Source organism: Taudactylus pleione, unplaced genomic scaffold, assembly GCF_031769625.1.
Source record: "Taudactylus pleione unplaced genomic scaffold, aTauple2 ptg000145l, whole genome shotgun sequence".
Lineage (NCBI taxonomy): Eukaryota > Metazoa > Chordata > Amphibia > Anura > Myobatrachidae > Taudactylus > Taudactylus pleione.
This window is the reverse complement of record NW_028284547.1, coordinates 5,749,640-5,777,529: the sequence shown is the minus strand read 5'-3', so window position 1 is coordinate 5,777,529 and position 27,890 is coordinate 5,749,640. Positions and strand designations below refer to the sequence as shown.

Sequence of the window (27,890 nt, the reverse complement as noted above, 5' to 3'; positions counted from 1 at the left end):
ATCACCTGGATCCTGACAGGTATTGGGATTTGTGTATTTCAGCATGCATTGTGTTTCAAAATCACACAGTAATCTCAATATTAGACATCCTTATATCTACCTAATTAATAACAGCTGCAGGCATTCATTCAGCCTTAAATACGCTATCTAAAGGTGTGTATACACTAGACAATATTGTGGACAATTTGAATAATAATGATATTGTTATCATTCATCATCTGCAATATCATTCCGTCTGTATGCCGTCAATGACCAGTGATGCGCGCTCCTGCTGATCATTGATGATATCATTCATCGCAAGAACTTGCAGGGAAAACTGACAATATCACATAAACAATTCTAATGTGCTCTTGTGAAGCTGCTGGTAGAAGGCATTGTCAGTCCCAAGAATAACAATAAAAAATGCAAAACATATAAGATACCACTGCTAAAGAATAATGCACATGTCTAAAAATATGGAGGATGGATGGTTTCAAAATAAACAAATACTCATTTATTAACCACTTAAATGAAAATTTTTCCAGCAAAACTGGTCAGAAATTGCCGGGTCAGCAGGAAAGTCTGGGGAGTCAGAAGAGATCCGTTCTGCACATGTATAGAACAAATGTCCTCTTTAACCACTTGCTTGACATGGTTGTAATTTCCTGACCACACCAGGCAGTTCTTTATCTGCTCTGGACATAAAATTTCATCCAGACAGATAAACATGAGGGCAGCTGCAGGAAGAGAATACTCTGGCAGCTGTTGCTCTTAGAGGGACCTTCCAGTTTTTATTAAACCATTTTGGAAAAGTTAAAATAGATGTTCCTCACCTAATTCACTCATAACAAAACAGACAATTTTGGAGCAGTTTTCAGTTAAGTGGTTAAAAACACAGCCGTATGTTTTGGTCACATCTTGTCAGCTAAAGTACTGCTGGTTGAGTTCGCATCCCAACTTGACCATGTCAGTTAAGTGGTTAAAGTTATAAAATCAATACTCTATCATAAAACATAACACAAGATAGTGCCAAAGGTGGTGTAAAATAATGCTTAAAAGATATTATGATTATGATGGTAGCAAGTCAAATAGTCCACTTAAATCTACTCATAAAATGATTAAATGTTGGTTTTAGTGCTGTCTCCATTCCCAAGAGTAATAATTAGCAGCAGAACCTTACCAATGGCGGTTAATGGTTAATGCATGGGAGATCCTCTGGCATCCAGCATATGATGGTAACAGGCAGAAGCACAAGTTGTAAGGTGTCCTCCAAAGCTGCAAAAATGTGAAGGCAGGATAACGAGTCCAATGTAGGTACAACAATGTAATCCCTTGCAATATTAAAATAAGCAGCTTTAAACATGTAAATAGTATGTATATAGTTTATATATATATTTATAAATATGTATAGTGTGCCACTGTAGTGTAATTGAATGTATATGCAGGGGTTTATTGATTACAGTGGTGATAGTGGGATCATTTATTGGGAGGACGATGAACTATTGCAGTATCCCTGGCACTGAAGGGTGCCATTGACAGTTTGTGAAGTGACAGTTGGAGCTGGCAGAAAAACAGTTATTCAAGGGGGCTCTTAAACTGCTGCGTACCTGAATAGAGGATGGCGTGCCATGGTGTTTGAGAGCTGGAAACCAGTGATTGATAGGAGGGATGCTGAGGTGAACACTGCTAGATATTAGAGGGAGGAACTGGAGAGTGAGTGCTGCCTATAACTCGACTTTGTGGAGGAGAAACTTGAAAGTCAGCCAACCAGAGGCTCTGAGGCCCAGCCCCAAGGAGGAGTCTACTCAGCACCGATGTGCCTGTGAAGAAACAGAAGGAGACAGAGATGAGTCTAAACTGAGTCCTACTGACAGGTCTCTTTATTGCAGTAATATTATCTTTACATACCGCATGAGTACCGGACAGCAGTTCAGCAGTCCATAGACTAACATCGCATTGAAGCGTATAGGTTGTACTGTTTGTTGTACTGAGTGCATTAGATTAATGACTATATGGGAAGTAAAGTGCTACCACATTACTTCAAGCCACCAATACCTCAGAGTAGTATGAGAGCTATGTGACAACACAATGGTTTTTTGTATTGAGAGAATTAGCTATACTAACATTCAGCACCGGCTAAGCATTATAATTCTGGCCTTCAGACACCACAGACTCCTGCCTATTGTATTTATATTCAGGCACAATTGCTAACATTGCACCAAGGATAATAAGGAATAACTCTACAGGCTGGTGCATATCACTACTAAAGCCCATTGGATGAGAAGAGACTAATTTTAGGAATTCCCTATAAACCTGGATTTTACTACTTAAATGCATACTACTCTACTAATATGTGTGCCAACAAGCATGGCCATTCACATTGACTAATAAGGGAAATATAAGAACAGCATATGAGAGGGTAATCTCTTAAAGCTTTAAAGAAAACAGGTTATTGGTTATTTGTATGTAATTTGTATAGAATAATATTATTATGATTTCATTCATGTGGGAATGTTATTCTGAATATGTTAGGTAGCAGACATATCAAACTACAAACTGACAAAGGTTCAAATAAATGTTGCATATTATTTTAGAGTTATGAGCATTTAGGCATCACTTTTTGGACAACCCTCGTATAAATAAAAATCATATCTTATATATTTATATGATAAGCTGTATGAGATAGGTAAGAGCACTCATTCCTACGTTTTTAGTAAATATAAAGAGGTATCTGGTTGGTAGCTCCATTATAGTATTTTATATACAGGGATATCTTAACAACATTGGCAGCCATGGGAAAAGCAATGCATTAGGGTCCTAACTCCCATTCATTCAAAGGAATTAACATTTAAAAAGTTATTCAATTTAATTATTCAGATTTATTGGTATTTTGCAAAAATCAATCTTTAAAAATAAAAAAAATGATGTAAAGTGAGGATTATGGACTCTACCTCCCTCTTCTCTAGAATGCAATGCAGTTCCTGTTCTGCACTGCAGCTATTAATAAAGTTTCAAGCCCCAACAAGAGTGGTAGGGCAAAAAGACATGCCCCCACCTTCCTTAACCTTATCTGGCTCTGTGGTTTCAGGCTAAGAAGTTTATAGATAATGCTGACTGGTCATTCTTATTGTAATTTACAATCAGAGTTAACCGGAAACATTTTTCACTACCTGCCTCTTAGCCAGCTGTCCTATTGATGGAGCAAGTAACAAAAATCTCCAATTAGAAGATCCCCAACCTGCTCGTTTGCACTGAGCGATGTTTGCACAACTGCGCATGCGTATGGGTCGTAATGCGCATGCGCAAACCTGTTATTGTTAATTGTGCGCTCGCAAAACAGCAAGGGGCTGCTAATTTGATTGACAGAATGTACTGTTTGTGGGTGGTAACAGGGGAAGGTGCTTGAAAATGGGGGAGTGGAGATCTGAACGCAGGCGTGCCAAATGGTTAAAAGGGCGTTTAATGGGAGTGCATAATTAGTAAAGGAGCATCATCGACCACGTCACTTGGTTGTCTTTAAGCCTGAACTGCTCGCAGTGATAGCAGTACAAAAAAGCTACCACAAACACTGTGAGCAGTTCAGATGCCTTTTGATGTATCTGATTAATCTAATAAATACCGGATATGACGTGTGATGAGAACGGCAAAGGGGCGTCTTTACAAAATAGCAAGCACATTATTTGTTCGCTCGCTCAGACATAGAGGAATCAACAAACCGCAAAGAGCGAGCGCTCAATTTAAATAGCTGGCCCCTTCTTTGGAACGATCGTCCACAGATAGCGTCCGGCTCTGAATCAGGCCCAGTGTCCCATGTGGACCAAAAACCCTGCTCTTACAATATATAAACCACTTTCATTTTACTCTGTGCATCAGTTTATACAACATAAAGGTGAATATAGTTTACAGCTCATTTGTAGTATCTAACATATTACTTATTATCTTGTTCCATTTATATATTGTACTTATATGCTTAGACTAATTCACTGACACCTACACTGCAAAATTTGTGCATATTCATTTCATGCTCTAAATTATTTAGAAATCTTCCTTTACAATAACTTTTACTTACCTTTTCTAATCTACCCTCATCTCACCACCAAACCTGCCCATTTCTTTGACATAGAAATTTTTTATTCTTTATTAACGTTGGTATCTCAAGAGACAATAAACCCTTATTTCTCTGCACACATCACATTGAGGAAAGTGACTGTGAGATGGTCACATTATCCCCATTCCCATGGTGTGTGCAGAGATAATGGTGGCATCCTGGTGCATCAGCCCACAGCCGGTGTGACAGGATCGGTAGCATGTGTTACCCATCTATGGTCAGTGCAGGGGCAGAGTAATGTATAATCTGCACATTCTGAGGTCACAGTGTGAGGATTATACAATTATCATAGTAGTAACATTAATAGTCTTTGTACTATATAAGTATTGGTATCTGCTGCAGGAGGGTAAAGGTCTCTGTGCTGCACATCTGATTGGAAATGGGGATTTTGCATTCTATCAAAAATTAACACAAAAAAATAGTAGCAAATGACTGTTTGTGTATTTAAAAATATATCATGATTGGCTCACAGCCAGCTCCATACTGCTCCATATTTCTGAGGCGTTGATGCTCTGTCTCCCTCATAGTGCCTCCTCTTCTCCTTTTCTCACAGGAAATGCCGGTGGCACCGGAGCCTGTAATCATTACAGAGAAACAAGGTAATCTAACTTTGCCCTGTCCAGCCAGTATTTCCTGCCCCCCCAGTCCATCCAGGCAGCCTGCCTTCCCTTTTTACTGCACCCACCCAGTCCAGCCAGCCTTCCCTGTGTCCCACTAGTACAGCCAGCCTATTTTCCCTGCCCTGACACAGTCCAGCCAGCCTTTCTACGACCCCTCTAGTCCAGCCAGTCTGTCTTCAATGCTACAATCCAGCCAGCCTTCCCTGAGCCCTCCTAGTCCAGCCAGTCTGCATTCCCTGCCCTGCCCCCTGGTCCACCCAGCCTTCCCTGTACCCCCCTAGTCCAACCAGCCTTCCCTGCCCCTCCCCTAGTCCAGCCAGTCTGCCTTCCCTGCCCCTCCCCTAGTTCAGCCAGTCTGCGTTCCCTGCCCTGCCCCCTAGTCCAACCAGCCTTCCCTGCATCCCCCTAGTCCAGCCAGTCTGCCTTCCCTGCATCTCCCCCAGTCCAGCCAGCCTACCCTGCATCTCCCTAGTCCAGCCAGTCTGCCTTCCCTGCATCTCCCTAGTCCAGTCGTACCTGCCCTACCCCAGTCCAGCCAGTCATTCTGTGACCTCCCCCCATTCCAGCCACTTTGTCTTCCCTGCCCCATTGCAGCAAGCCTATCTGCCCTGCCCCTCGCCCAGTCCAGCCGGCCTTCCCTGCCCTTTTTCCCCCCTAGTCCAACCAGCCTTCCCTAACAACTGCCCCCACAGCCCAAACTTTGAGAATAATTAAACTGGTGTACACAACAATTGATATCCTGCTCTACCACAGCTCCGTCCACCGCTGGGGGGCCCTACCAATTTGTCAGTACTGGGCACCGCAATTTCTGATGGCAGCCCTGCTTACATCACATGATTCACACAGGAGAAAAACCATTTACATGTTCTGAATGCAGCAAGTGTTTTTCCCGTATGACATATCTTGTTATACATCAAAGGAGTCACACAGATGAGAAACACTTTAGATGTAAACACATCTAACCATACATCAGAGGAGTCACACAGGAGTGAAACCATTTAAATGTACTTAATGTAGCCAATGTTTTTCCCAAAGTTCAAGTCTTGTAAGACATCAGAGGATTCATAGAGATGAAAATATATTTAAATGTTCTGAATGCTGCAAGTGTTTTACTGAGAAACAAGAACTTGTTAGACATCAAATGAATCACGCAGGAGAGAATGCATTTAAATATACTTTATGCAACCAACATTTTTCCCATACGTCATATCTTGCTACACATTAAAGGATTCACACAGGAGTGAAACCATTTACATGTTCTAAATGTAGCAATGTTTTACCAATAAGCAAAACCTTGTTAGACACTTGAGGATTCACACAAGAGAGAACCCATGTAGGGGCAATTTAATTAGCCATGATAAGCCACTTTTCCATTAAAAATGGCTTATCATGGAAATTTGTACTTTTTTTGCAAACCTTCTATCCATGGTTTTCGCGGGTATGAATTCTCCATAGTGTATAGTCACAATGGTTTTTGCCACTTCATTCAGTTGTGCAAGATCTGTTTTTATGGCTAAAAATATTAGGAATTGGTTCTGAACCACTGGGACACCATCTTAATAACTAATTAGGAAAAAATATATCTTAATTTACCAATAATTACATCTTATATTTAGTATGAAAAAGTACAAAGTGCAGGAAAATGGGTTTATTGATGTAGGACAGCAATATGGGGTTATATATGAATGGGACTGGTGTTTTTAAGATTGCAGGTGGGTGTTAGATGCATTATTCTAAGGTGTATTAAAAGTGTTTTTAAATGATACATATACTTATAGACATTATTGTTAACCCACAATTTAAAAGCAAAAACATTTATTTAGGTAAAAAATACTTGATTTCAATCATTATTTAACTGTTTTAGAAACTTGCATATAACAGCCATTTGACCTTTTTAAGAACCCCATATATCTTTATTAGGGCCACTAATACATTTTTATCATGTTATCCTGTATATGTTTGCCTGTTTTGGGGTACATGCAGATTTTCCCTTTTTCATTCATACTTATCGCAGCTAAATATATGCAAAATGAACACACAAATGCCGCATTGCCTCTTTTGCAATAGGATTGTTCAAGAAATGCGAACAAGCATAGCCATGATAAGCAGTAAAAACTAGTGAAGGGTTCCCCCCTTAATTGATATGAATGTAAAAACTGTTTTTACATTTTACAGTCAGATCAAGTCTGACAAGTGGGGACATTTCCACTCTAGGACCACCTCTCTTTTAGAAAATACACCACCATTTTGCTGAATGGTCCCAGTTGCCTCAACCCCTATACCCATAAGACTTGGGTAACTGTGAGTGAACATATAGAGGGAGACCTGCAAACATACATCAAGCACATGGACAGGTCTCTCATTAACAGAGTGGCATGCAAACCATTGGGTCTGTGAACTACTGGTAATCAGGCCCATAGTAAATAGTGATCTAACGCAGACAGACTTGTTCTGCATGTATACTTAAGGATTGTGTTTAATTAATATCTGTTATAATCATTTATGTTTCTAGTAGTTGTACCCATAACAAATGCTGAATAAAGACTGATCTAGATGAATGTAATTCTGATTTTGTTTGTAGAACTAAATAAGTTCAAAAATGTTAAATAATTTTGTACATTCTACATTTTATAAGCCTGAATTAGGAGAGGTACGTTGGTGGCCATGTAATGATGACTTTTTCTTGTCTCCTGTCCTCCAAAGGAAAACAATAGGACTAAAACAATTGTCCTTCCCCAAATAGCTTGGCCATCTTAAGTGATCCTTATTTATTTTTTTCCTAATCTGATGTCGCACATAATAATAATAATAATAATAATAATATTATTATTATTTATATAGTATATAGTATAGCACATTTCTCCTAATAGGACTCAAAGTGCTTTACATTTGCCTTTACAGCATAAAATACAAAACAAGATTAACAAGGGACAATATTGAAATGCTTGGGTGAACAGGAAAGTTATGAGTCTTTTATGAAGGACTCTAGAGTGGAGGTTCTTGAACTGTATGGGGAAGTGAGTTCCATAGAGCCGAAGATACAAAGATATCAATGCACATGTACAGCCTTCTTCCTCAGTTCTCGTCCCACACAGAAAACAATGTCTATGGGATTTAAAAATTAGATTTTTTATTATAAAAATCCTCCTCTCCCAGCAAATTGGAATTCCTTCCCTTGGATGTGTATATACAACCAGTGTGGTCCTCTTCTGGGTGGTTTTTAATATGAACCGCCATGAAAAACTGAGGAGGGAATTTTTTCTGAATTCCTTGTTAAATATGTATAAACGGCACAATGTGCCGTGCATATAAAATAGAGATTTTCGCAGACCCTCATTGTTTTGTTTCTCTAACCACCCTCAAAAGTTTTACTTTTTTCTTTTTAGGTGTTTTTCAAAAGTTATAAAACAGCTACAATCATGCACTTTTGACCTATTTAAATGCAATCCAAAACCTCAGATTTGTTTTTCAGACCAGAGTACTAAACTTATAGTAGACCCTAACCTTGACTCGGTTCTACTCAGAACTCTAAAAGTGATCCTAGCTGGGACTCGATATGACTCAGATCCCAAAAGTTTGGGTGTGTTACTTTCTTTAAGAAAACCAAACATCACTAATATAAACATGGCTGAAATTTTTCCTACTGAAGTGGTGAAACTTATCTTCCCTGCCACACCCTACCATTTTTAGCAACTCTATGATGATGCCTTACCACTGAGCTAAGTGCTGCCTAGAGCAAATTAAAAAAAGTCACCACTTGAAGACTGTTTAAAATCCTAGCTATATTTTTATATTGGTACTAAAACACACATTGGAAACACAAATAAGGGAATGACATGAAGAAGGTAAAACTTAATATGACTGTAAAGAACTCTATGTGCACACTAATACGCACACAGTTTTTTGAAAATGAACATTTAAAGGGAATGGCTGGGGGCACATAGGCCCCCTAAACATTTTAAGGACTATGATAGTGTGAAAAATATTTGAGGTACATTTTAGCACTCCTGCCAACAGTTGAGTGTTGTAAGGGGTCCCTTCAAACAAGTTTTTGTTACTTAGGTGCCCATGTTCTTTTTTTGCAACCCTTATTGCATCCCCAGTGATTGTGTCCATGTGGTACTTTTTCTGCAGTGGGGAACCCCTGAAGAAACTGAGGAGTAAATTTACTAAAGTGAGAGTTTATAGAAGTGAGTTTTAAAAGTTATGTTGCCCATAGCAACCAATCAGATCCTAGCTATTATCTTCTAGAAGGTACTAGTTATATGTTAAAAAGAATCTGATTGGTTGTTATGGGCTTCATCACTTTTAAAACTCACTTCTAAAAACTCTCACTTTAGTAAATTTACCCCTGATCCTTTTTAAGCAAACAGTGTCTTGAGGAATTGTTTACTATTCATATAGGAGAATGCCTGTTTGTGTAGGAAAATAACAATGGGGGATTTCATTTCAGTGCAATGATGAATAGCTGCGGGAGGGAGCTCCTTCAGCTATTCAATTCAATGCACTGTGTGCCTTGTTGGGAAGTAGGTATGTCAGAGAATACTGGCACTCATGACTTAACCTGGGAGGTAAGGTGTGGTAACTGGCATTCTGCAACTAAAGTGCCAGGCACATGGCTGTTAGCACTGCACTAAGCTGGCAAACAGCTGCCTGCCTGGCACTTTTGTCGAATTTCTCCTGGTATCCCCAGGGGGATGCAAGAAGAAATCCTTTGCCCACCCAAACACCGCGTCGTATTGAATAGCTGCAGGAACTCTCTCCAGCAGGTATTCTACATTGGACTGAATTGAATTCCCCCCATTGTCATCACCACACAACAAAGGCTAAACCAGATAATACATAATAATAGAAGTTTTGGGGCAGGGCAACATATGAGTTTCCCTTATCAAACTATCTTATATTATTAAATAGTATTTGCTCATTTGGTATGCCATTTTTATCAGTCATTAAGTCAAGGGTTCTGGTCTACACAAAAAAATAAACATGATAATGTTCATAATCTAAATATTCAAAGAAATATACGTTCCTTACTGGCAGATCAAAACCCATCTTCAGTGAAATAAAAATTTGTTGAGAAAAATGTTAAGAAAAGAACAATTACAGAAAAAGAAACAAAATGTATCTTTAATGAAAATGTCAATATTCCAGTTATTTATTTACTTCCTAAAGTCCACAAAGTCTCACCCACCCTCTAGTAGACCAGTTATATCTGGGGGGGATTATATCTCAGATAACCTTTCAGAATCTGTCAATATTTATTTCAGTATCTGGTTATACACAATAAATCACTCCTCAATGACACAAAAGGTTTTCTCAGGGCTGCATTCAAAACCTATTCAAAAGAAAGAATAACAGACAGTACTGCTGGTATTAAATGTAAACAATATTGATGTTTCCATTTCAATTTAATAATGTGTTTCAATTTGTGTAAATAGTAATAGTATTAGTTTAAAAAAAAATGTTAAATGTTGCACCACTTAGGACCTGATTCAGCAGCGAATTGTATGTAATAAAATTTTACTTTCAATGGTGTGTGAGTACTGTAATAGTGTTTAATTGTTTTTACAGTGGTGGTACAGGTGTCTGCAACCTGCTGTTCCACAAGTGCTAAAAGGGAAGCATACTGGCACATGCAGTTCCACTTTAAAAAACAATAGTATCAATCTATTTTTCACACTATTACCCCTGCACCCACTGGTCAGGGGTGCAGAGAAGAGCCCTGGGCTTCAGCCTAAGCCTGGGATGCTCAGGAGAGGGGGAACACCTGTTTTGGGTGGAGCCCACCTCCCCTGAGATCCCTGGCTTGGGCTGACTAGCTTGGGGTGTTTATGCTTTGGCTGGGTTGAATAAGTGAAATGGTTCACTGACTTTGGCATTAAACCCCAGCTAGGTTGAGTCCAGTGCTCGTTTAAATATAGGGCTGGCTCTAAGATAATATAATATATATATATATATATATATATATATATATATATATATATATATATGTATACAATTGCTCCTAAAGAAGGTTTGGGTTATTTCCACATGGAAACACACTGAGCTTATTGCATACTGGACTATTCAATCTATAGAGGCCCACCTGTAGAGCCACACACTGGACTATTTTTATATCAACTGGACCAGTTGTACAAGTAGAGATACCTGCGGATTCCTCCTATTCCTGCATACTATGAACATTGTGAGGATGCCCTGCTAACTGCTACCTAATTGGTAACCTCTCATTGGATAAATTTAATTTCCTCTACTTACTGGATATTAAACCAGGACTTTCAGTAAATATTTCAATCCAATTTCTCTCTTGGAACCAGTGAATCTTACAGGTTTTTGGGGGCAGCATTTTATTTTATTTGTACATTGCTGCTTACCTAACAAGGTTTACACTTATTAATGAGCATTACCTTTTATAAATGTTCTCTCAGTAGATGACTGAGAGGTCTTGTATTATTATGTTTTATCAATAAATGTATATGTTTGATTTTAGCCAAGCCATATACACATATATATTGTTGATACACTTTTGAATACCCACTAGTGCTGCTTTTCACTTTATTTACAGTTTATTTTGTTTAAAGAGCTTAACACCCTCCTCTAACAGTTGTTAATTGACAAGCGCCACTCTCACTCTTCTGGTTAGTCTTAATAGCACTGTATGGTGTTTAATGCTGTATGTGATCAAAAACTCCTGACCTATTATGACTTGTTTGGTTTTCCAACAATTAAAGACCAACCACAGCACCATCTGAAAAACAATTTTTAAACCACAGAGACAATCTTCTGCATGTCCATCTGGAAACAATTTTAATGATCTTGTTTTCCCACCACCTTTCCATGTGAGGCTATGTGGGGAACTTTTGAACCCGTTATACCGTTATATCAGCTTATACTAATTGTTTCCTGATATTTTGCTGATAATTTAGACTGGAATTTTTATTAGATACATATGTTGTTACATTTTCATCTTATTGATCAGTCCTTGTACATGAACTGTCAGCTTTGCAATATTTAGTGTAAAGCTTTTTTATTGTTATTTATATAAAATTCTGAAAACCTGTCACTCACCCTGTGATGGCTTCATATATGTGTCCACAATCGCATTGTAAGCTGCAAACATGCATTGTGATTTAATATGCACAATCACAAACAATCACACAATTTGCCTTAGTGTCCATCTCTGTATCAGGCATATAATCACTATAATTCTAATAGCAGCCACACACTTCCTAGTCACATCAGATTTAAGATTTATAAGCAATTTTGGCAAAAAAGATACCTGATGCTAGCAAATTTGCCTTAATGTCCATCTCTGAATCAGGCATATAATCTCTGAATCAGGCATATAATCATATAATCAGGCATCTGTGCTTGTCAGCATTAAAATTGCTCTTACTGTTTGACACAATGGGAGATCCTTTTCTTATGGTTGTCTCTGAGGTTATTCTACCTATTGATGTGAACTCTGAGATACGGATAGACTACTATAAGCGGGTTCTACAAGCAAAAAGACCCCCCTGAGAAAAAAGATACCTTTATGTGTATGTTTTTTCTATCCCTAGGTGAGACATAATGTTGACCTAAGGAATTTTTTCATCGAATGAGATATTGTTTGGACATTATTTTGAGTTTGCTGTTTTCTCTTTCTCTTTGTAAGGACACATATGTGAAGTTCCTGCTGATATGCAGAACAGGTCCTACTGGTGAAACTCTGCCCAGACAATAGGTGATTCCTAAACAAAAGGTCCCTGTGGTGATATAACAGGATGCCAGAGGCTGCTATGATCTAAAAAGAATACAAGGTGTTACCCCTGCTAAACTGTAATCCGCATTTCCCATTGTAATAAGTAACTTTACGATTATTTACACATCATTTACAAGACAAGGAGCTAGGCATGAGTAGCTGCTGTGTTGCATTTAAATTACTAATGTTATGAGACCTTAATTTACATGTTACATCTCAGTGTAAGAACTCCTTCTGGTCATCCTGGGAACTATGGAGAGAGATGGGGGAGGAATGACTATAAATAGGATGTATCAGGCTACTGAGAGCAGTTCTAATGGTTGCTGGTAAAGTTGCTGGTTGGAGAGCTGGATGGATGAAGAAGTAAGAGGGAGACAGCAGAAAAAATCCCCAGAGTAAGGTAATTATATTATACATTCTATAAGTTTATTTTGATAAATACACAAGTATTTGAAGATATTATATTTGAGATATTGTCTGGTTATTATTATTTGAAAAGTTCTACGTTAACAATGGTTAAATAGATAGTATAACAGTACAATTATGTCTAATAGTATATACTACTCTAATCTTTATATTCTATATTATGCATTATCTATTAAATAATATTGTGTTTAAAATACTTCTCTAATATATTCAGATACTACATTCTATATTATAATATTCCATATTTTTTATGCGTTAAAGTGTACTTAGATATTCATGAAGTATTATGAAAATTAATGTAAGTTCATAAAAATTTAAATATACTATTGGGAACTTACAGTCTGTCACCTAAATTGTGTTAGCCAGGAATGTAGCAGCAGGAATAATTTGGTTGTCCCATAATGTTACAAACCATTTGCTGAAAAATTACTAAAAGTTAGACCACAGGTTCTCAAACTCGGTCCTCAGGACCCCAAACAGTGCATGTTTACCATGTCTCCACACTGAATCAAGAGAAATAATTAGTTCCACCGGTGGAACTTTTAAAATGTGTCTGTGAGTAATGATTACACCTGTGCACATGCTGAGTGACCTGCAAAACGTGAACTGTGTGGGGTCATGAGGACCGAGTTTGAGAACCACTGAGTTAGACAAACAGTGTAACATAGCTACACATTATCTATTAGTAATGTTGAATTATTTGTGTATAATGTATCTATCAGCACTGTCAGACACAGTGTAATATATATCTATTTATTTTTTGTCAATCTGTGGGATCATGTGTGTTATCTATCTATCTATCTATCTATCTATCTATCTATCTATCTATCTATCTATCTATCTATCTATCTATCTAATCTATCTATACACATTTAAATAGTCTTAATTAATACTGTGGAATCATATGAATTAAATATAAATATATATTATGGTGACATATACAGACTAGCTGTTTTTAGACAAGTATCGCACATGACCAGTATAATGTACTTTGGCCCTGATTCAGAGCCGGATGCTCTGCCTAGAGCGCTCGCTCTGAATCAGGGCCATCCTAGTTAAATTTGGAGCGGCCTTTTGGACGCTCGCATAAGCTGTGGGTGGTAACCATCCTCACCATAGACAGCATGCCCCCTTTGGTGCAAGACCCGGAGTGACAGCTTGACTGTAACTATCTGGGTCTCGCGCTTGCACAAGATGGAGCTCCCTCCATCGTGCGCATGCGCATTTGGGTACCATCGACCCGCTTGCGAGTGTCCTGCACTCGCAAGTGGGTCTGAATGAGACCCTTTGACCATTGAACACTATATCAATTTTGGATTTTTTTCTAAGGTGAATGCTCTCTCTCTGTATATATATATATATATATATATATATATTATCCTTTATTTATATTGTGCCACAAGGGTTCCACAGCGCCTAACAAGTACAAAAACAAAGTACAGACACAGTACATAAACAGTACATAAACAGTTGAACAGAACACGAAAACACTGACATACAGTATAAGACATCGCAGGACAAGTACATGATATATTAACATTGCTGTAACAGTAGCAGGATGGCAAAAGTCAAGGGTTAGGTGCTGTTATAAGCAGTATATAGTAGATAGCAATATAAGTAAAGCAAGGAAAAGCACATGAGGGAAGAGGGCCCTGCTCGTGAGAGCTTTCATTCTAAAGGGTAAGGGCAGACAGACAGGGGTGACATAGTTGGGGTAGAAAATGAGCATGGGACAGAGGGTTAGGATGACAGATGGGTGGATTTACATTATGTGAGCAAGCAAGATGGAGTAAGAGTTACACCTCTGACATTCTACTTTACGAGACAGTTTTTGAGGTGTCTGTGGAAAGCCATGGTTGTTACTGTAGGTGTCTGTGGAAAGCCATGGTTGTTACTGTAGGTGTCTGTGGAAAGCCATGGTTGTTACTGTAGGTGTCTGTGGAAAGCCATGGTTGTTATTGAAGGTGTCTGTGGAAAGCCATGGTTGTTATTGTAGGTGTCTGTGGAAAGCCATGGTTGTTACTGTATGGTTAAGGTGTGAACCAGCAGTCTCAGGTAAATGTATAAATTGGTGAAAGTTGTTCTTGTAAAGAGACGTTCAGATGTAAAATAAAGATAAGTTATGATAGAGTGTGGATTCCATAAGGCACATTTATTGATTTGGAGGGTGATGGGGACACGTGGGGTTTGCAGGATATTTATTCCATAGTAAAACCATATATTTATAGTTAAAAAAAATAAAACAAGGAGATGTTTGAATACTCCAAGACCACATTCCAATCCTGATTAGAGGAGGGGATAGGAAAAAATTGTTGCAACAGTGAGAGTCAAAATGGATCTACAGATTGTGTACTGTGGCTCCAAAAGGACTGAATGAGTACTGTAACTTTAAATGCTTCCTATAAATATATATGTGGTGGTACATATACATTTTATTAAAGATATGTATATATTTTTTTTTTATTATTTGTTCCAAACTATTTTATATTTTTTAATTATTTCATGTTTTTGCATCTTTAGTAAATCTGGTAGTAGATATAGTAATATTGGGTGAATAGACAGCAGAATAGGTAGTGCTTGTTAGTGATGTAAATCATTTGATGTCAGAACATGTGGAGACACTGAATTGACATAATCCTGCGTATTTAGCATGTTTTAGCACAAGGAAGTCTGCACCTTTAGTTTCTGAGTTCCTCTCTAAAATGCCATTAAAGGTAGTGCCCTTATACTAGAATAAATAGGGCATGTGCAGTAGCTGCTTGAAAGGATAGAAAGTATGTGTGACGTGCCCTGGGGTTTGGAATGAGGAAGTGTTGTTCCCAGCTGAGCCGGGTTGTGCGTTACAGGGAGAGGAACTACTCTGTGTGATCGGTGATCAGCACATAGGAGGGAGTGCAGCTGCTGTATCTTGTGACCAGTGTGAGCGGGTGCAGGTGATTTCTAGTTAGAAGATGTCCATATATTCTGGCATTGGGTGAGTGTTTATTTGTATCATGCTATGATGTTGGTGGATGCATCTCGTGCTGAGGGGCAGGGTTGTATCTACCCATTGGCCAGGATGGCAGGCACCAGGGATGCCGGCCGAGGGCAGTGCCAAACAGTGGTGCCACCTGTAGACAAGGGGTACAATTAGGCCGGGACTGTCGGAACTGGAGTCCCAGCACCCAGGCATGCCCATAGCTCCTACCCGGGCAGATGTTTAGGGCACTGTAGCCACTTGTGATTGTCGATGGCTGCCTGGTATGAGCAGCTGATAAATAAAGGTTTTTTTACACAAGGCACATGTGATGTCATGACATCACATTAGCTGCATTACTGCTCTCACTGAGGGTCCTACTACAGCCACACCACAGCAGGAAGATATGGTAAGAATCTGTGTGGGCTGCGGGGGCTGGATGTTGGGGGAGGAATAGAAGGGGGATACCTGTGGACACAGAAAAGAGATGGCTGGGGAGAGAGAAGGGGGAATGGCTGTGAAGAATGAAGGGGGATGCCTGGGGACACAGAAGGCGCTGGCAGGGGACACAGAAAAGAGAATGCTGGGGCCATAGAAAGGGGAATGCTAATGGCTGGGGAGAAAGAAGAGGGAAAGGCTGTGAAGAATGATGGGGGATGGCTGGGGAGAGAGAAGAGGGAAAGGCTGTGAAGAATGAAGGGGGATGGCTGGGGAGAGAGAAGCAGGAAAGGCTGTGGAGAATGAAGGGGGAAGGCTGGGGAGAGAGAAGGGCGAAAGGCTGTGGAGAATGAAGGGGGATGGCTGGGGAGAGAGAAGGGGGAAAGGATGTGGAGAATGAAGGGGGGTGGCTGGGGAGAGAGAAGGGGGAAAGGCTGTGGAGATTGAAGGGGGATGGCTGGGGAGACAGAATGTAATTATTCCGAAAATATGGAGGGAGGGGGGTGCTAGTCCATTATTTTGCAAGGGGCACACAGACCCCTAGATTCATCCCTCCTGAGGGGTCTTGATAATGATCTGTGACTGAAACACTGACCATACTGGACCATATTATGGTGACATTTGTGGATTGGCAGCATTTAGATAAGTACCGCACATGACCAGTATAATGTAGTTTGTTCATTGAACATTAAATCAATGTGGATTTTTTTCTAAAGTGAGTCCTCCTTTTATTCTATGGTTATGATTTAGTCACACCACAAGATGTGACAGTTATAGAGCACCCTGAATATTGCACCATGTCATAAGTGCATGCTTATGGACATATATATATATATATATATATATATATATATATCTCATAGGTGAGCACACATTCCTATTTCTTTAGTAAATATAAATGTGATCTAGGTTGTAGCTCCATTATAGTATCTTATATAGAGGGACAAAATAACAACATTGTAGGCCCAGGGAAAAGCATTGCACTGTTTCCCTACCCTCACATTCATAGGTATTAAAATGAAAACAGTTATTCAATTTTAATATTTCAATGTATGGGTATTTTCAACAAAAGTAATCTTTAAACATCAAAAAAGTATGTAAACTGAGGATTATAGACTCGATCTCCATCTTCTCTAGCATGCAATGCAGCTCCTGATCTGCACTGTAACTGTAATTAAAGTACCCTTGAAAGAGGGATGGGGCAAAGGAACATGCCCCCACTACTTCTACCTTAATCTGGCTCTGTGGTTGCAGGCTGAGAAGCCTATAGGGAATGCTGCATGCCAAATCTGATTGAAGATCACAATCAGAGTGAAAGGGAAGTAGATTTCTCTACCTGCCTCTTAGCCAGCTGTCCTATAGATAAAGCAAGCAGCAAATCTCTCAAAATAGAAGATCCCCAACCCAGCACATCCCTGCTCAAAGGCCCATAGAAGCATTGGGTACAAAGTGACTTATTAAGATGTTCCTGTATTAGGTTAGTATAAATAAATGGTTTTATATATGACATTTTCATTATGCTATCTTAAATATTATTCTGTACATCAGGTTAGTATATATAAAGGGGTATCTAGGTGATGGCTCCATCATAGTATCTTACATATTACTCTGTGCACTTGGAGAAAGGGGAATTCCACACAGTATCTATCAAAATTATTGTAATCAACCAATTTGAAAATGGTAAATTGTGGTAATATAACTAATTATTTTAAAGCGGTGGTGGTGCTCCCATAGCCTAAATGCACAATCAGATACACAAAAAACATGAAAAAGGAATGCTACTTGCTGGGGCAACTAAGTGCCTCAGCAACTAGCCTTCCTTTTTCCCTTTTTTTGTGTATCTGATATTACTCTGTGCATCAAGTTAGTATATATAAAGGGATATCTAGGTGGCAGCTCCATCATAGTATCTTACATATTACTCTGTGCATCAGGTTAGTATATATAAAGGGGTATCTAGGTGGCAGCTCCATCATAGTATATTTCATATTACTCTGTGCATCCGGTTAGTATATATAAAGGGGTATCTAGGTGGAAGCTCCATCATAGTATTTTTCATATTACTCTGTGCATCTGGTTAGTATATATAAAGGGGTATCTAGGTGGCAGCTCCATCATAGTATCTTACATATTACTCTGTGCATCAGGTTAGTATATATAAAGGGGTATCTAGGTGACAGCTCCATCATAGTATCTTACATATTACTCTGTGCATCAGGTTGGTATATATAAAGGGGTATCTAGGTGGCAGCTCCATCATAGTATGTTACATATTACTCTGTGCAGCAAGTTATTATATATAAATAGGTATCTAAGTGGCATCTCCATCATAGTATCTTACATATTACTCTGTGCATCAGGTTAGTATATATAAAGGGGTATCTAAGTGACAGCTCCATCATAGTATCTTACATATTACTCTGTGCATCAGGTTGGTATATATAAAGGGGTATCTAGGTGGCAGCTCCATCATAGTATCTCACATATTACCCTGTGCAGCAAGTTATTATATATAAATAGGTATCTAAGTGGCATCTCCATCATAGTATCTTACATATTACTCTGTGCATCAGATTAGTATATATTAAGAGGTATCTAATTGGCTTATTAATCTAAGTATATTACATAAAACTCTATGCATTGGGTTAGTATATATAAAGTGAAATCCAGGTGGCAGTGCCTTGCAAGGGCATAATAAGTGAGGATGGGCCCATGTGTATTCCCTGACTGGGGCACACTCCTCTCTCCCCAGTGGTCAACTGTTGACTGACTCCAGTAGTAGAATCTGGGCAATAGTCTGTGCTTAGGGTTTACTGTGAATGTGCAGATCACTAGAAAATTGGTGGACTACAATTTTCCTAGTGATTTCCTCACTACACATGTGCAAAATGCCAGGAAAATGGCCATAGCAGCTATTTTCTAGGTATTTATTGCAGAGCTCTTATAGCTGATGTGGAAATTTGGAGAGGTAAGTATAAGTTAATAAGCATGCCAGGGGCCCATGTGCACCACACACCCTGAAACTATTATAAATATGCCCCTGGTGCTTTCATAGTATTTTACATATTAATCTGCAAAACTTGTGCATATTTATTTCATGCAACAAATTATTTAGATTTTTTTTTTCTATAACTTTTTTCTATAACTTTTTTTACCTTTTCTAATCTACCCTATTCTCAGCACCAAGCCTGCCCACTTCTCTTGCATATAATTGTTTTTATTCTTTATTAACCTGTTTTCTCACTAGACAATAAACCCTGTTTTCTCTGCACACATCCAGCGTGTGCTCGAATGGGGGTGTGGCTTTGCAAAAAGGGGGTGTGGTTATGACCTGCGAAGCCATGCCCCCGTATGAGTGCCGACATTGGGGGCATTACTGGCTCCCATTCTCTGCACACAGTGGGCTTCCCCAGCGCTCCTGCAACTACTGGGGAAGCCCCCAATCTCTCCCTGCCTGTCTCCATGTCACGGTGACACCATCCGATGGGGTGACACCAAAATAGCAGATCAGCTCTGCTATTTTCGTGTCACCCCCTCGGATGGTGTCACCAAGTGCGGCCCGCATCCCCCGCACCCCCCTAGTGATGCCAGTGCACACATCACACTGAGCAGAGTGACTGTGAGATGATCACATTGTCCCCATTCCCATGGTGTGTGCAGAGATAATGGCGGCATCCAGGTGCATCAGATGACAGTAGGTGTGACAGGATCGGTAGCATGTGTTACCCATCTATGGTCAGAGCAGGTGAGTAATGTATTATCTGCACATTCTAAGGTTACAGTATGAGGATTATACAATTATCATAGTAACATTATTAGACCATGTGTACTATATAAGTATTGGTCTCTGCTACAAAAGGGAAGAGGTCTCTGTGTCTCACATCTGACTGGAAATTATTATATAGCATTGAGACAACAAAACACAAGCATTATAACGGCAAGACTGATAGAATGTTTAAAGAATGCATGGCCCTTCACAGAAGCGCAATTCATGCAGCGCTCGACAAGGGTCATGCTGAACAATCAGTGGTTAAGAATTTTTTAACAGCCAAACACAACCTGGCCTCTCTCAAATACAGGATCATTGATCATGTGCCGCCCTTGGTCAGAGGGGGCAATAGATCTTTAAAGTTGCTCCAGTTGGAATCCCGTTGGATTTATAAGCTTGACACACTTGCCCCAAAAGGGCTGAATGAACAATTAGGCATACAATGTTTTCTATAAGAAATTTCTTTAGTGTAGTCTATAACTCATTTTTCTTTTAGGTGTATAATTTTTGAACTATGTAAAAGGAATTTAATCTTTATTAGAGTTTCAGTATTGCAACATATCCATCTCATATGTTTCTCTAATGTTTCAGCAGTGCAGAGTTTCTCCTTGATTTACTGCCTTTATAATGCATGTTTTTACTAAGCATTCACGCTTAATATTGTACCACTGACTTTGCTTTTTTTCATAGTTTGCCTTTTCTAGGCTTCCGTAGTAACTTTTGTATTGGTGGAGGGTCATCACTGTTGTGACGTCACCGGATCCCCGCACAGCGCGGTTTTCCGGGGGACTTCGTGCACCGGGTGTTTGTCTTGTATAAAGGTAAGATGGTTTTCACTTATACCTTTGTATCCTGAAGAAAATGCTGATGCATTGAAATGTCGATTTGCTAGGCCTGCGGTCTGTGTTTTAATTATCAGTCACCCTGAGTGCTGCCTACAGTGACTGTATTCATTTTTCTCACACTTGCATGGGAGTTTAAACGGAGAGCACCAGACGCATTTGAGTAAGTTTAGGACGGGAATGCCGGCAATCAGGTTACATATATATATATATATATATATATATAAATATATATATATATATAATGTTCTGTATATAATAATCTATAACTCTATAACTGTAAATGTAGATTTACTCCAGTAACCTTTATGCTTTTAAATAACAACTTTTTTCTTGCAGGACACATAAGGAACAGGATTCCCTTTAAGAAAATTAGAAGACATTGTGGAAAGGGACGTTGTTCTCTGATCAAGCCAATTAAAGAGATATTTCCTTCCTTAATTATCTTGAGGATTCTCATAATCTATTCTCATTTTCTGGATAGAAGAAACATTTAACAACTGATTTATTTCTCATCTAAATTATGATGAGTCTCAAAGGAGAGAAATCACATCTGTGCTCTGAGTGTGATAAAAGCTTTACATATAAATCAGATCTTCTCATACATCAGAGGAGTCACACAGGAGAGAAACCATTTACATGTTCTGAATGCAGCAACTCTTTTAGCCAAAAGTCATCTCTTGTTGTACATCAGAGGAGTCACACAGATGAAAAACCATATCCGTGCTCAGAGTGTGGCAAAAGATTTAGACGTAAATCACATCTGACCTTACATCAGAAGTGTCACACAGGAGAGAAACCATTTAAATGTTCTGAATGCAGCAGATGTTTTTCCCAAAAGTCACATCTTGTTACACATCAGATGATTCACACAGAAGAAAAACCTTTTAAATGTACTGAATGTTGCCAATGTTTTATCCAAAAGTCAACTCTTGTATATCATCAAAGGTATCACACAGGAGAGAAACCATTTACATGTTCTGAATGTGTTAAATGTTTTTTCACACATCTGAGGACTCACACAAGAGAAAAGATATTTAAATGCTTTGAATGCAGCAAGTGTTTTACTGAGAAGCAAGAACTTGTTAGACATCTGAAGATTCACACAGGATAGAATGCTTTTAAATGTACTTAATGAAACAAATGTTTTTTTCCATAAGTTATATCTTGTTACACATCACAGGATTCACATAGGTTTGAAACCATTTATTCTAAATGTAGCAAATGTTTTCCTGATAAACAAGACCTGGTTAGACACTTCAGGATTCACACAGGAGAGAACCCATATAGGGGGAAATCAGTTGGCCATGATATGCCTCTTTTTTCATGAAAAATGGCTTATCATGCAAATTTGTACCTATCGTGCAAACCTATCAGCCGTGCTGTTCCCGGTTTTTAATTCTGAATAGCGTGTAGTCACAAAGAGTTGTTGCCACCTCATGAGCAGGTGATACATTGTGCAAGACCCGTTTTTATGGTTAAAATTGTTGAAACTTGGTTCAGAACACAGGGACAACCTCTTCATGACTAATTGGAAAAAAATAATCTTAATTTTACCTATAATTCCATATTATATTTAAGATAAAAAAGTACAAAGCACAGGAAAATGGGTTAAGTAATGTGGGACAGTAATATGGGGGTTCTATGTGATTGGGACTGGTGATTTTGAGATCGCAGGTGTGTGTTAGAGGCATATTTCGAAGGATTATTAAAATGTCTTTAACTGACACAAATATATACTTTTAGGCATTTTTATACGCCCACAGTTTAAAAAAAAAATTTCTATAGATCAAAAATACCAGATTTCAATCTTTTTTTTATCTGTTTTTGAAACATGCATATAACAGACATTTGATATTTTTTAAGAACCTCATAATTTTTTTTAGGGCCACTAATACTCTATTTATCCTGTATCATTTTGCCTTTTTCGAGTTACAGGCAGATTTTCAAACTTTCACCTATAATTATCGCCGCAAAATACATGAAACATGATCAGGCAAATGCTGCATTGCGTCTTTTGCAATTGGATTGTGTGAAAAATGGGAGCAAGCATAGCCATGATAAGCAGTAAAAAGCTGTGAAGGGTTCCGATAATGTAACATCCATGAAGATATCAGGACAAATAAAAATTTCTCCCATAATTGATCTGAATGTAAAAAGTGTTTTTACATTTTACATTCAGATCAAGTCTGACAAGTGAATGTGGGGGCATTTCCATTCTAGATCCATCTCTCTATTAGAAAATACACCACCATTTTGCTAAATGGTACCAATTGCCTCAACCCCTCTACACCTAAAACTTGGGTAACTGTGAGTGAACTTATAGAGGGACATCTGCAAACATAATCATGCACATGCACAGATCTCTCATAATCAGAGTAATATGCAAACCATTGGGTCTGTGTACTACTGGTAATCAAGCCCACTAATAAAGCCACTACTGGTCTAACTCACACAGACTTCTCCTACATGAATTCTGTAGGATTGTGTTCAAATAATATATGTTTTAATCATTTGTTTGTTACTAGCAGCTGTCCCCAAAACACTTGTTGAATAAAGACTCATCTGGATAAATGTGATTCTGCTTTTGTTTGTATAACTAAATAATTTCATAAATATTAAATAATTTTGTTTTTTCTACATTTTATAAGTTGGAACCAGGATAAATACTTTGGTAAGCATGGATTGGTGATGTGTCCTTGTGTCCTGTCCTCCAAAGGAAATAAAATAGGACTAAAACAATTTTCCCTCCCCAAATAGAAATAATAATAATAATAATAATAATAATAATAATAATAATAATAATATTTAAATAGTATAGCACTTTCCTCCTAAAAGGACTCAAAGTGCTTTACATTTGCCTTTATAGCATAAAATACACAACCAGCTTAACAAGGCACATTATTGAACTGGAAAGTATTGAGTCTGTTTCTGAAGGACTCTAGAGTGTAGGTTTCTTGAACTGAATGGGGAAGCGAGTTCTATAGAGCAGAATATACAAAGATACCATTGCACACGTACAGCCTTCTCCTACAGTTCTCCCACCACACAGGAAACAATGTCTGTGGGATTTCCAAGTTAGATTTTTAATTATAAAAATCCTTTTCTCCCAGTACATTGGAGTTTCTTCCCTTGGATGTGTATATACAAACACTGTGGTCCTCTTCTGGATGGTTTTTATGAACCTCAATGAAAGACAGAGGAGGGAAATATTTCTGGATTCTTTGTTATATATACATTAATGGCACAATGTGCAGTGCATATAAAATAGAGATTTCTGCAGACCCGAATTTGTTTGTTTGGAAATCCACCCTCAAAAGTTTTCTTTTTTCTTCTTTTTTTTTTTTTTAATTGATAAAAACATCTACAATCATGTACTTCGGATCATTTTAAATGCAATCCAAAACCAGAAATTTGTTTTTCAGATCTGAGTACTGGACTTATTGCTGACCCTAACCGTGACTTGCTTCTACTAAAAACATTAAAAGTGATCCTACATGTGCCCATTTTTTACCCAGATCCCTAAAGTTTGGGTGTGTTAATATTTAAGGAAAACCAAACATCACTAATATAAACAGGGATCAAATTGTTCCTACTGATGTAGTGAAACTTATCTTCCCCACCACACCCTACCCTTGTCAGCACCTCTGTGATGATGCCTTACCACTGAGCTAAGGGCCTGATTCAGACACGTTCACAAGGCTGTGTTAGCATGTAGCCAGCCAATGTTTGCAATCTGTGCATGCGTATAAAATGCAGTGTTCATTTGCTAACAAGTCACAGTGATCAGGAAACGATCGCAGACAGTTCACAGATGCTCTGCAAGCATGAGTGACAGGATGTGCCATTTGTGGTTGGTGACGGGGTGATCGATGGTAGGTGCGGTAGTGTGAATGCAGGCATGTCTGTGCATCTAAACGACATTTCAGGGGCATGCATAATTTAGATGCATCAGCAGCATACATGTTGCATGACTGAATTGAACAAAGTAGTGCTTGCAGTGCTTACGGTAGGGTATGGGCAGCCACAAGTGTGTATGGGTCCGATGTCAGATGATGTTACTGATTGTTTAACACACTTCCTGGAGAAGACATATCTAACTGCGGTAAAGTGGGCATCTTGTGTCAGGCTGGTCGGCATCTAATTTCAAACTACGATTGCATGGCAAAACATAGTGGGCATGCTAATGTCTTGCTAGCAATCATGGGATTTGCATACTTTGCCTGTGGATGGTTACATTCAAACACAGTCTTGCGAACAGGTCTGAATCATGCCCTAAGTGCAGCCTAGGGTAAATTAAACAAAGTCACCACTTGAAGACTGTTTAAAATCCTAGCTATATATTATATTGGTACTAAAACACACAATGGAAACACAAAAAAGGAAGGGAAAGGTAAAATATCAATATGACTGGAAAGAACTCTGTGCCTGATCAGACCCGCTCGCAAGCACTATGCGCTCACAAGCGGGTCGAAGGTGGCCTAGTGTGCACGTGTGTGAGCCCGGAGCGAGCGCAAAAAGCACTCACTCCGGCACTCACATCCAAAAGGGGCAGCTGCCGATGTTGATTGACAGCTGCCCCATTTGGAAGGCAGGGTGGGGGGGAGGCTGAGCAAACGGAGGTGTTCCTGTAGGAACGCCACTGTTTGTGGGCAACCCTACTGACATGACTAGTGATGTCAGTAGGTGGACTTCCTGCTCTAATAGTGCAGGAAGTCCACTGGGGCTTGTGGCAACGAGACCCTACCGCAAGGGTCTCATCACAAGCCCGATGGTCGCGATGGTCTTGACCATCGCGACCATCATCATGGCCACTCACATAAGCTGTAGGTGGTAACCCACAGCCTTACGAGCGGCCAAGAGGCCGCAACAACATAAAAAATCACACGCCCTGATTCAAAGCGAATGCTCGCTTTTTGCGAGCGGCTCTGAATCTGGCCCCCTATGTGCACACATATACGCTAACATTTTTCTTTTCAAATGGAACAATTAAAGTGAATGGCTGGGGGCACATTGGCCCCCTAAACACTTTAGGGACTATGATAGTGTGAAAAATATTTTAGGTGCTTTTTAGCACTCCTGCCAACAGTTGAGTTTTTTAAGGGGTCCCTACAAACATGTTTTTGTCACTGGGTGCCCCATGTTCTTTTGTGCAACCCTTATTGTATCCCTGGTGATTGTGCCCATGTGGTACTTTTTCTGCAATGGGGAACCCCTGAAGAAACTGAGCCTTTTTATATATAATATATAACAATGTCATCATCACACAACAAAGATTAAACCAGTTAATACATAATAATAGGAGTTTTGGAGCAGGGGCAACATATGAATTTCCCTGATCAAACTATTTTGTATTAATAAATAGTATTTATCATTTGGTATGCCATTTGTATCAGTAATATAGAAAAGGGTTCTGGTCTACACAAAAAAATTAATGAGATAATGTTCACAATCTAAATATACAAAGAAATATACTTTCTTTAATTGAAGATCAAAACCCATCATCAGTGAAATGACATCAATTTGTTGCAAAAAATGTTAAGAAAAGAACAATCACAGAAAAAGAAGCAAAATTTATCTGTAATGAAAATGTCATCACTCCTGTTATTTATTTACTACCTAAAGTTCACACAAGTCTCACCCACCCACTTAGTAGACAAGTCATTTCTGGGGTGAATTTAATCTCAGAATCTGTCAATTTTTATTTCAGTCTCTGGTTATACACAGTAAATCACTGCTCAAAGACACAAAGGGTTTTCTCAGGGCTGCATTCAAAACGTACTCAAAAGAAAGAATAACAGACAATGCTGCAGGTATTAAATGTAAACAATATTGATGTCTCCATTTCAAATTACTAATGTGTTGCAATTTGTGCAATTAGTATTAGTATTAGTTAAAAAACAATGTAATATGTTACACTTAGGGCCTGATTCAGCAGCGGACAGTAATGCAATCACAACTGCATTCTTTCACGGATTGCAGTTGCTAAAATATATTGCCTCCCAAAGTGAAACAAAGTATAGGGATGCCCACTGCTGCCTCCTTATATCTGTATAATAATGTGCAACAGCGTAAACATAAGTACTATCGATGGAGAGCAGTCAGCCATTTCTGACCAACTGCAGACATGGGAGCTCTCCTGATATGCAGAGAGCACTCATGCTGTTAAAGAGATCACAATGCCTAATTTATGCATCCCCATGAAACGGCCTTTGAAACAGTCAGACATGTCTGCATTTCTATACCCATCCACCATTACTGCTCCCAAATGCTGACTACCTGTCACTCACTTTATAAATGGTTCCTCTGTGCGAGCACACTGTTGTAAGTAAAATTTGATTACATACAAAATACACTCACACAGTAGGTCACGTGGGTCACCCCCAATCAGCGGCCACATACAGTATGGCCTCCGACTGGTAGACGGGCCCACCTAATGACAGAAACCTTGCGGTTTCTGTCATTTGCCGGGGTAGATATATATATATATATATATATATATATATGTAAACCCATCTATCTCTACATTTCTGATTTGGATGTAATTACCCTCAAATTAAATCTGAAAGTCTGCAGTTAAAGCACACCCTGCTTTTTTCATTTCAAAGCCATTGTGGTGGTGAATAGAGGCCAAAATATGAAAATTCTGTCAATGTCCCAATATTTATGCACCTGACTGTATATATATATCTATATATATATATATATATATATATCTATATATATATATATATATATATATATATATATACATTTGTAATGATTAAGGTTTGGATTATATCCCCATGTAAACACATTGAGCCTAATGCACACAGAACTATTCCATCTATAGAGGCCCACCTGTAGAGTCACACACTGGACTATTTTTATATCATCTAGATCAGTTGTACAAGTAGAGATACCCGTGGATTCCTCCTATTCCTGCATACTATGAACATTGCGAGGATGCTTTACTGGATATTAAACCTGGACTTTTAGTAAATATTTCAATCCAATTTCTCTCTTGGAACA

The 27,890-nt window shown here is 38.7% G+C and overlaps 1 protein-coding gene and 1 pseudogene across 1 annotated transcript; one reads left to right on the top strand and one right to left on the bottom strand.

Moving 5' to 3' along the window:
• LOC148522656 (uncharacterized) overlaps positions 1 to 27,890 on the bottom strand; it is a 200,635-nt pseudogene that overhangs the window by 149,125 nt on the left and 23,620 nt on the right.
• On the top strand, positions 20,763 to 22,416 carry LOC148522657 (uncharacterized). Its single transcript, XM_088473995.1, has 2 exons — positions 20,763 to 20,858; positions 21,219 to 22,416. Exon 2 carries the CDS (start codon positions 21,403 to 21,405, stop codon positions 21,991 to 21,993), a length of 591 nt encoding a protein of 196 aa, XP_088330121.1. The 5' UTR covers positions 20,763 to 20,858; positions 21,219 to 21,402; the 3' UTR covers positions 21,994 to 22,416.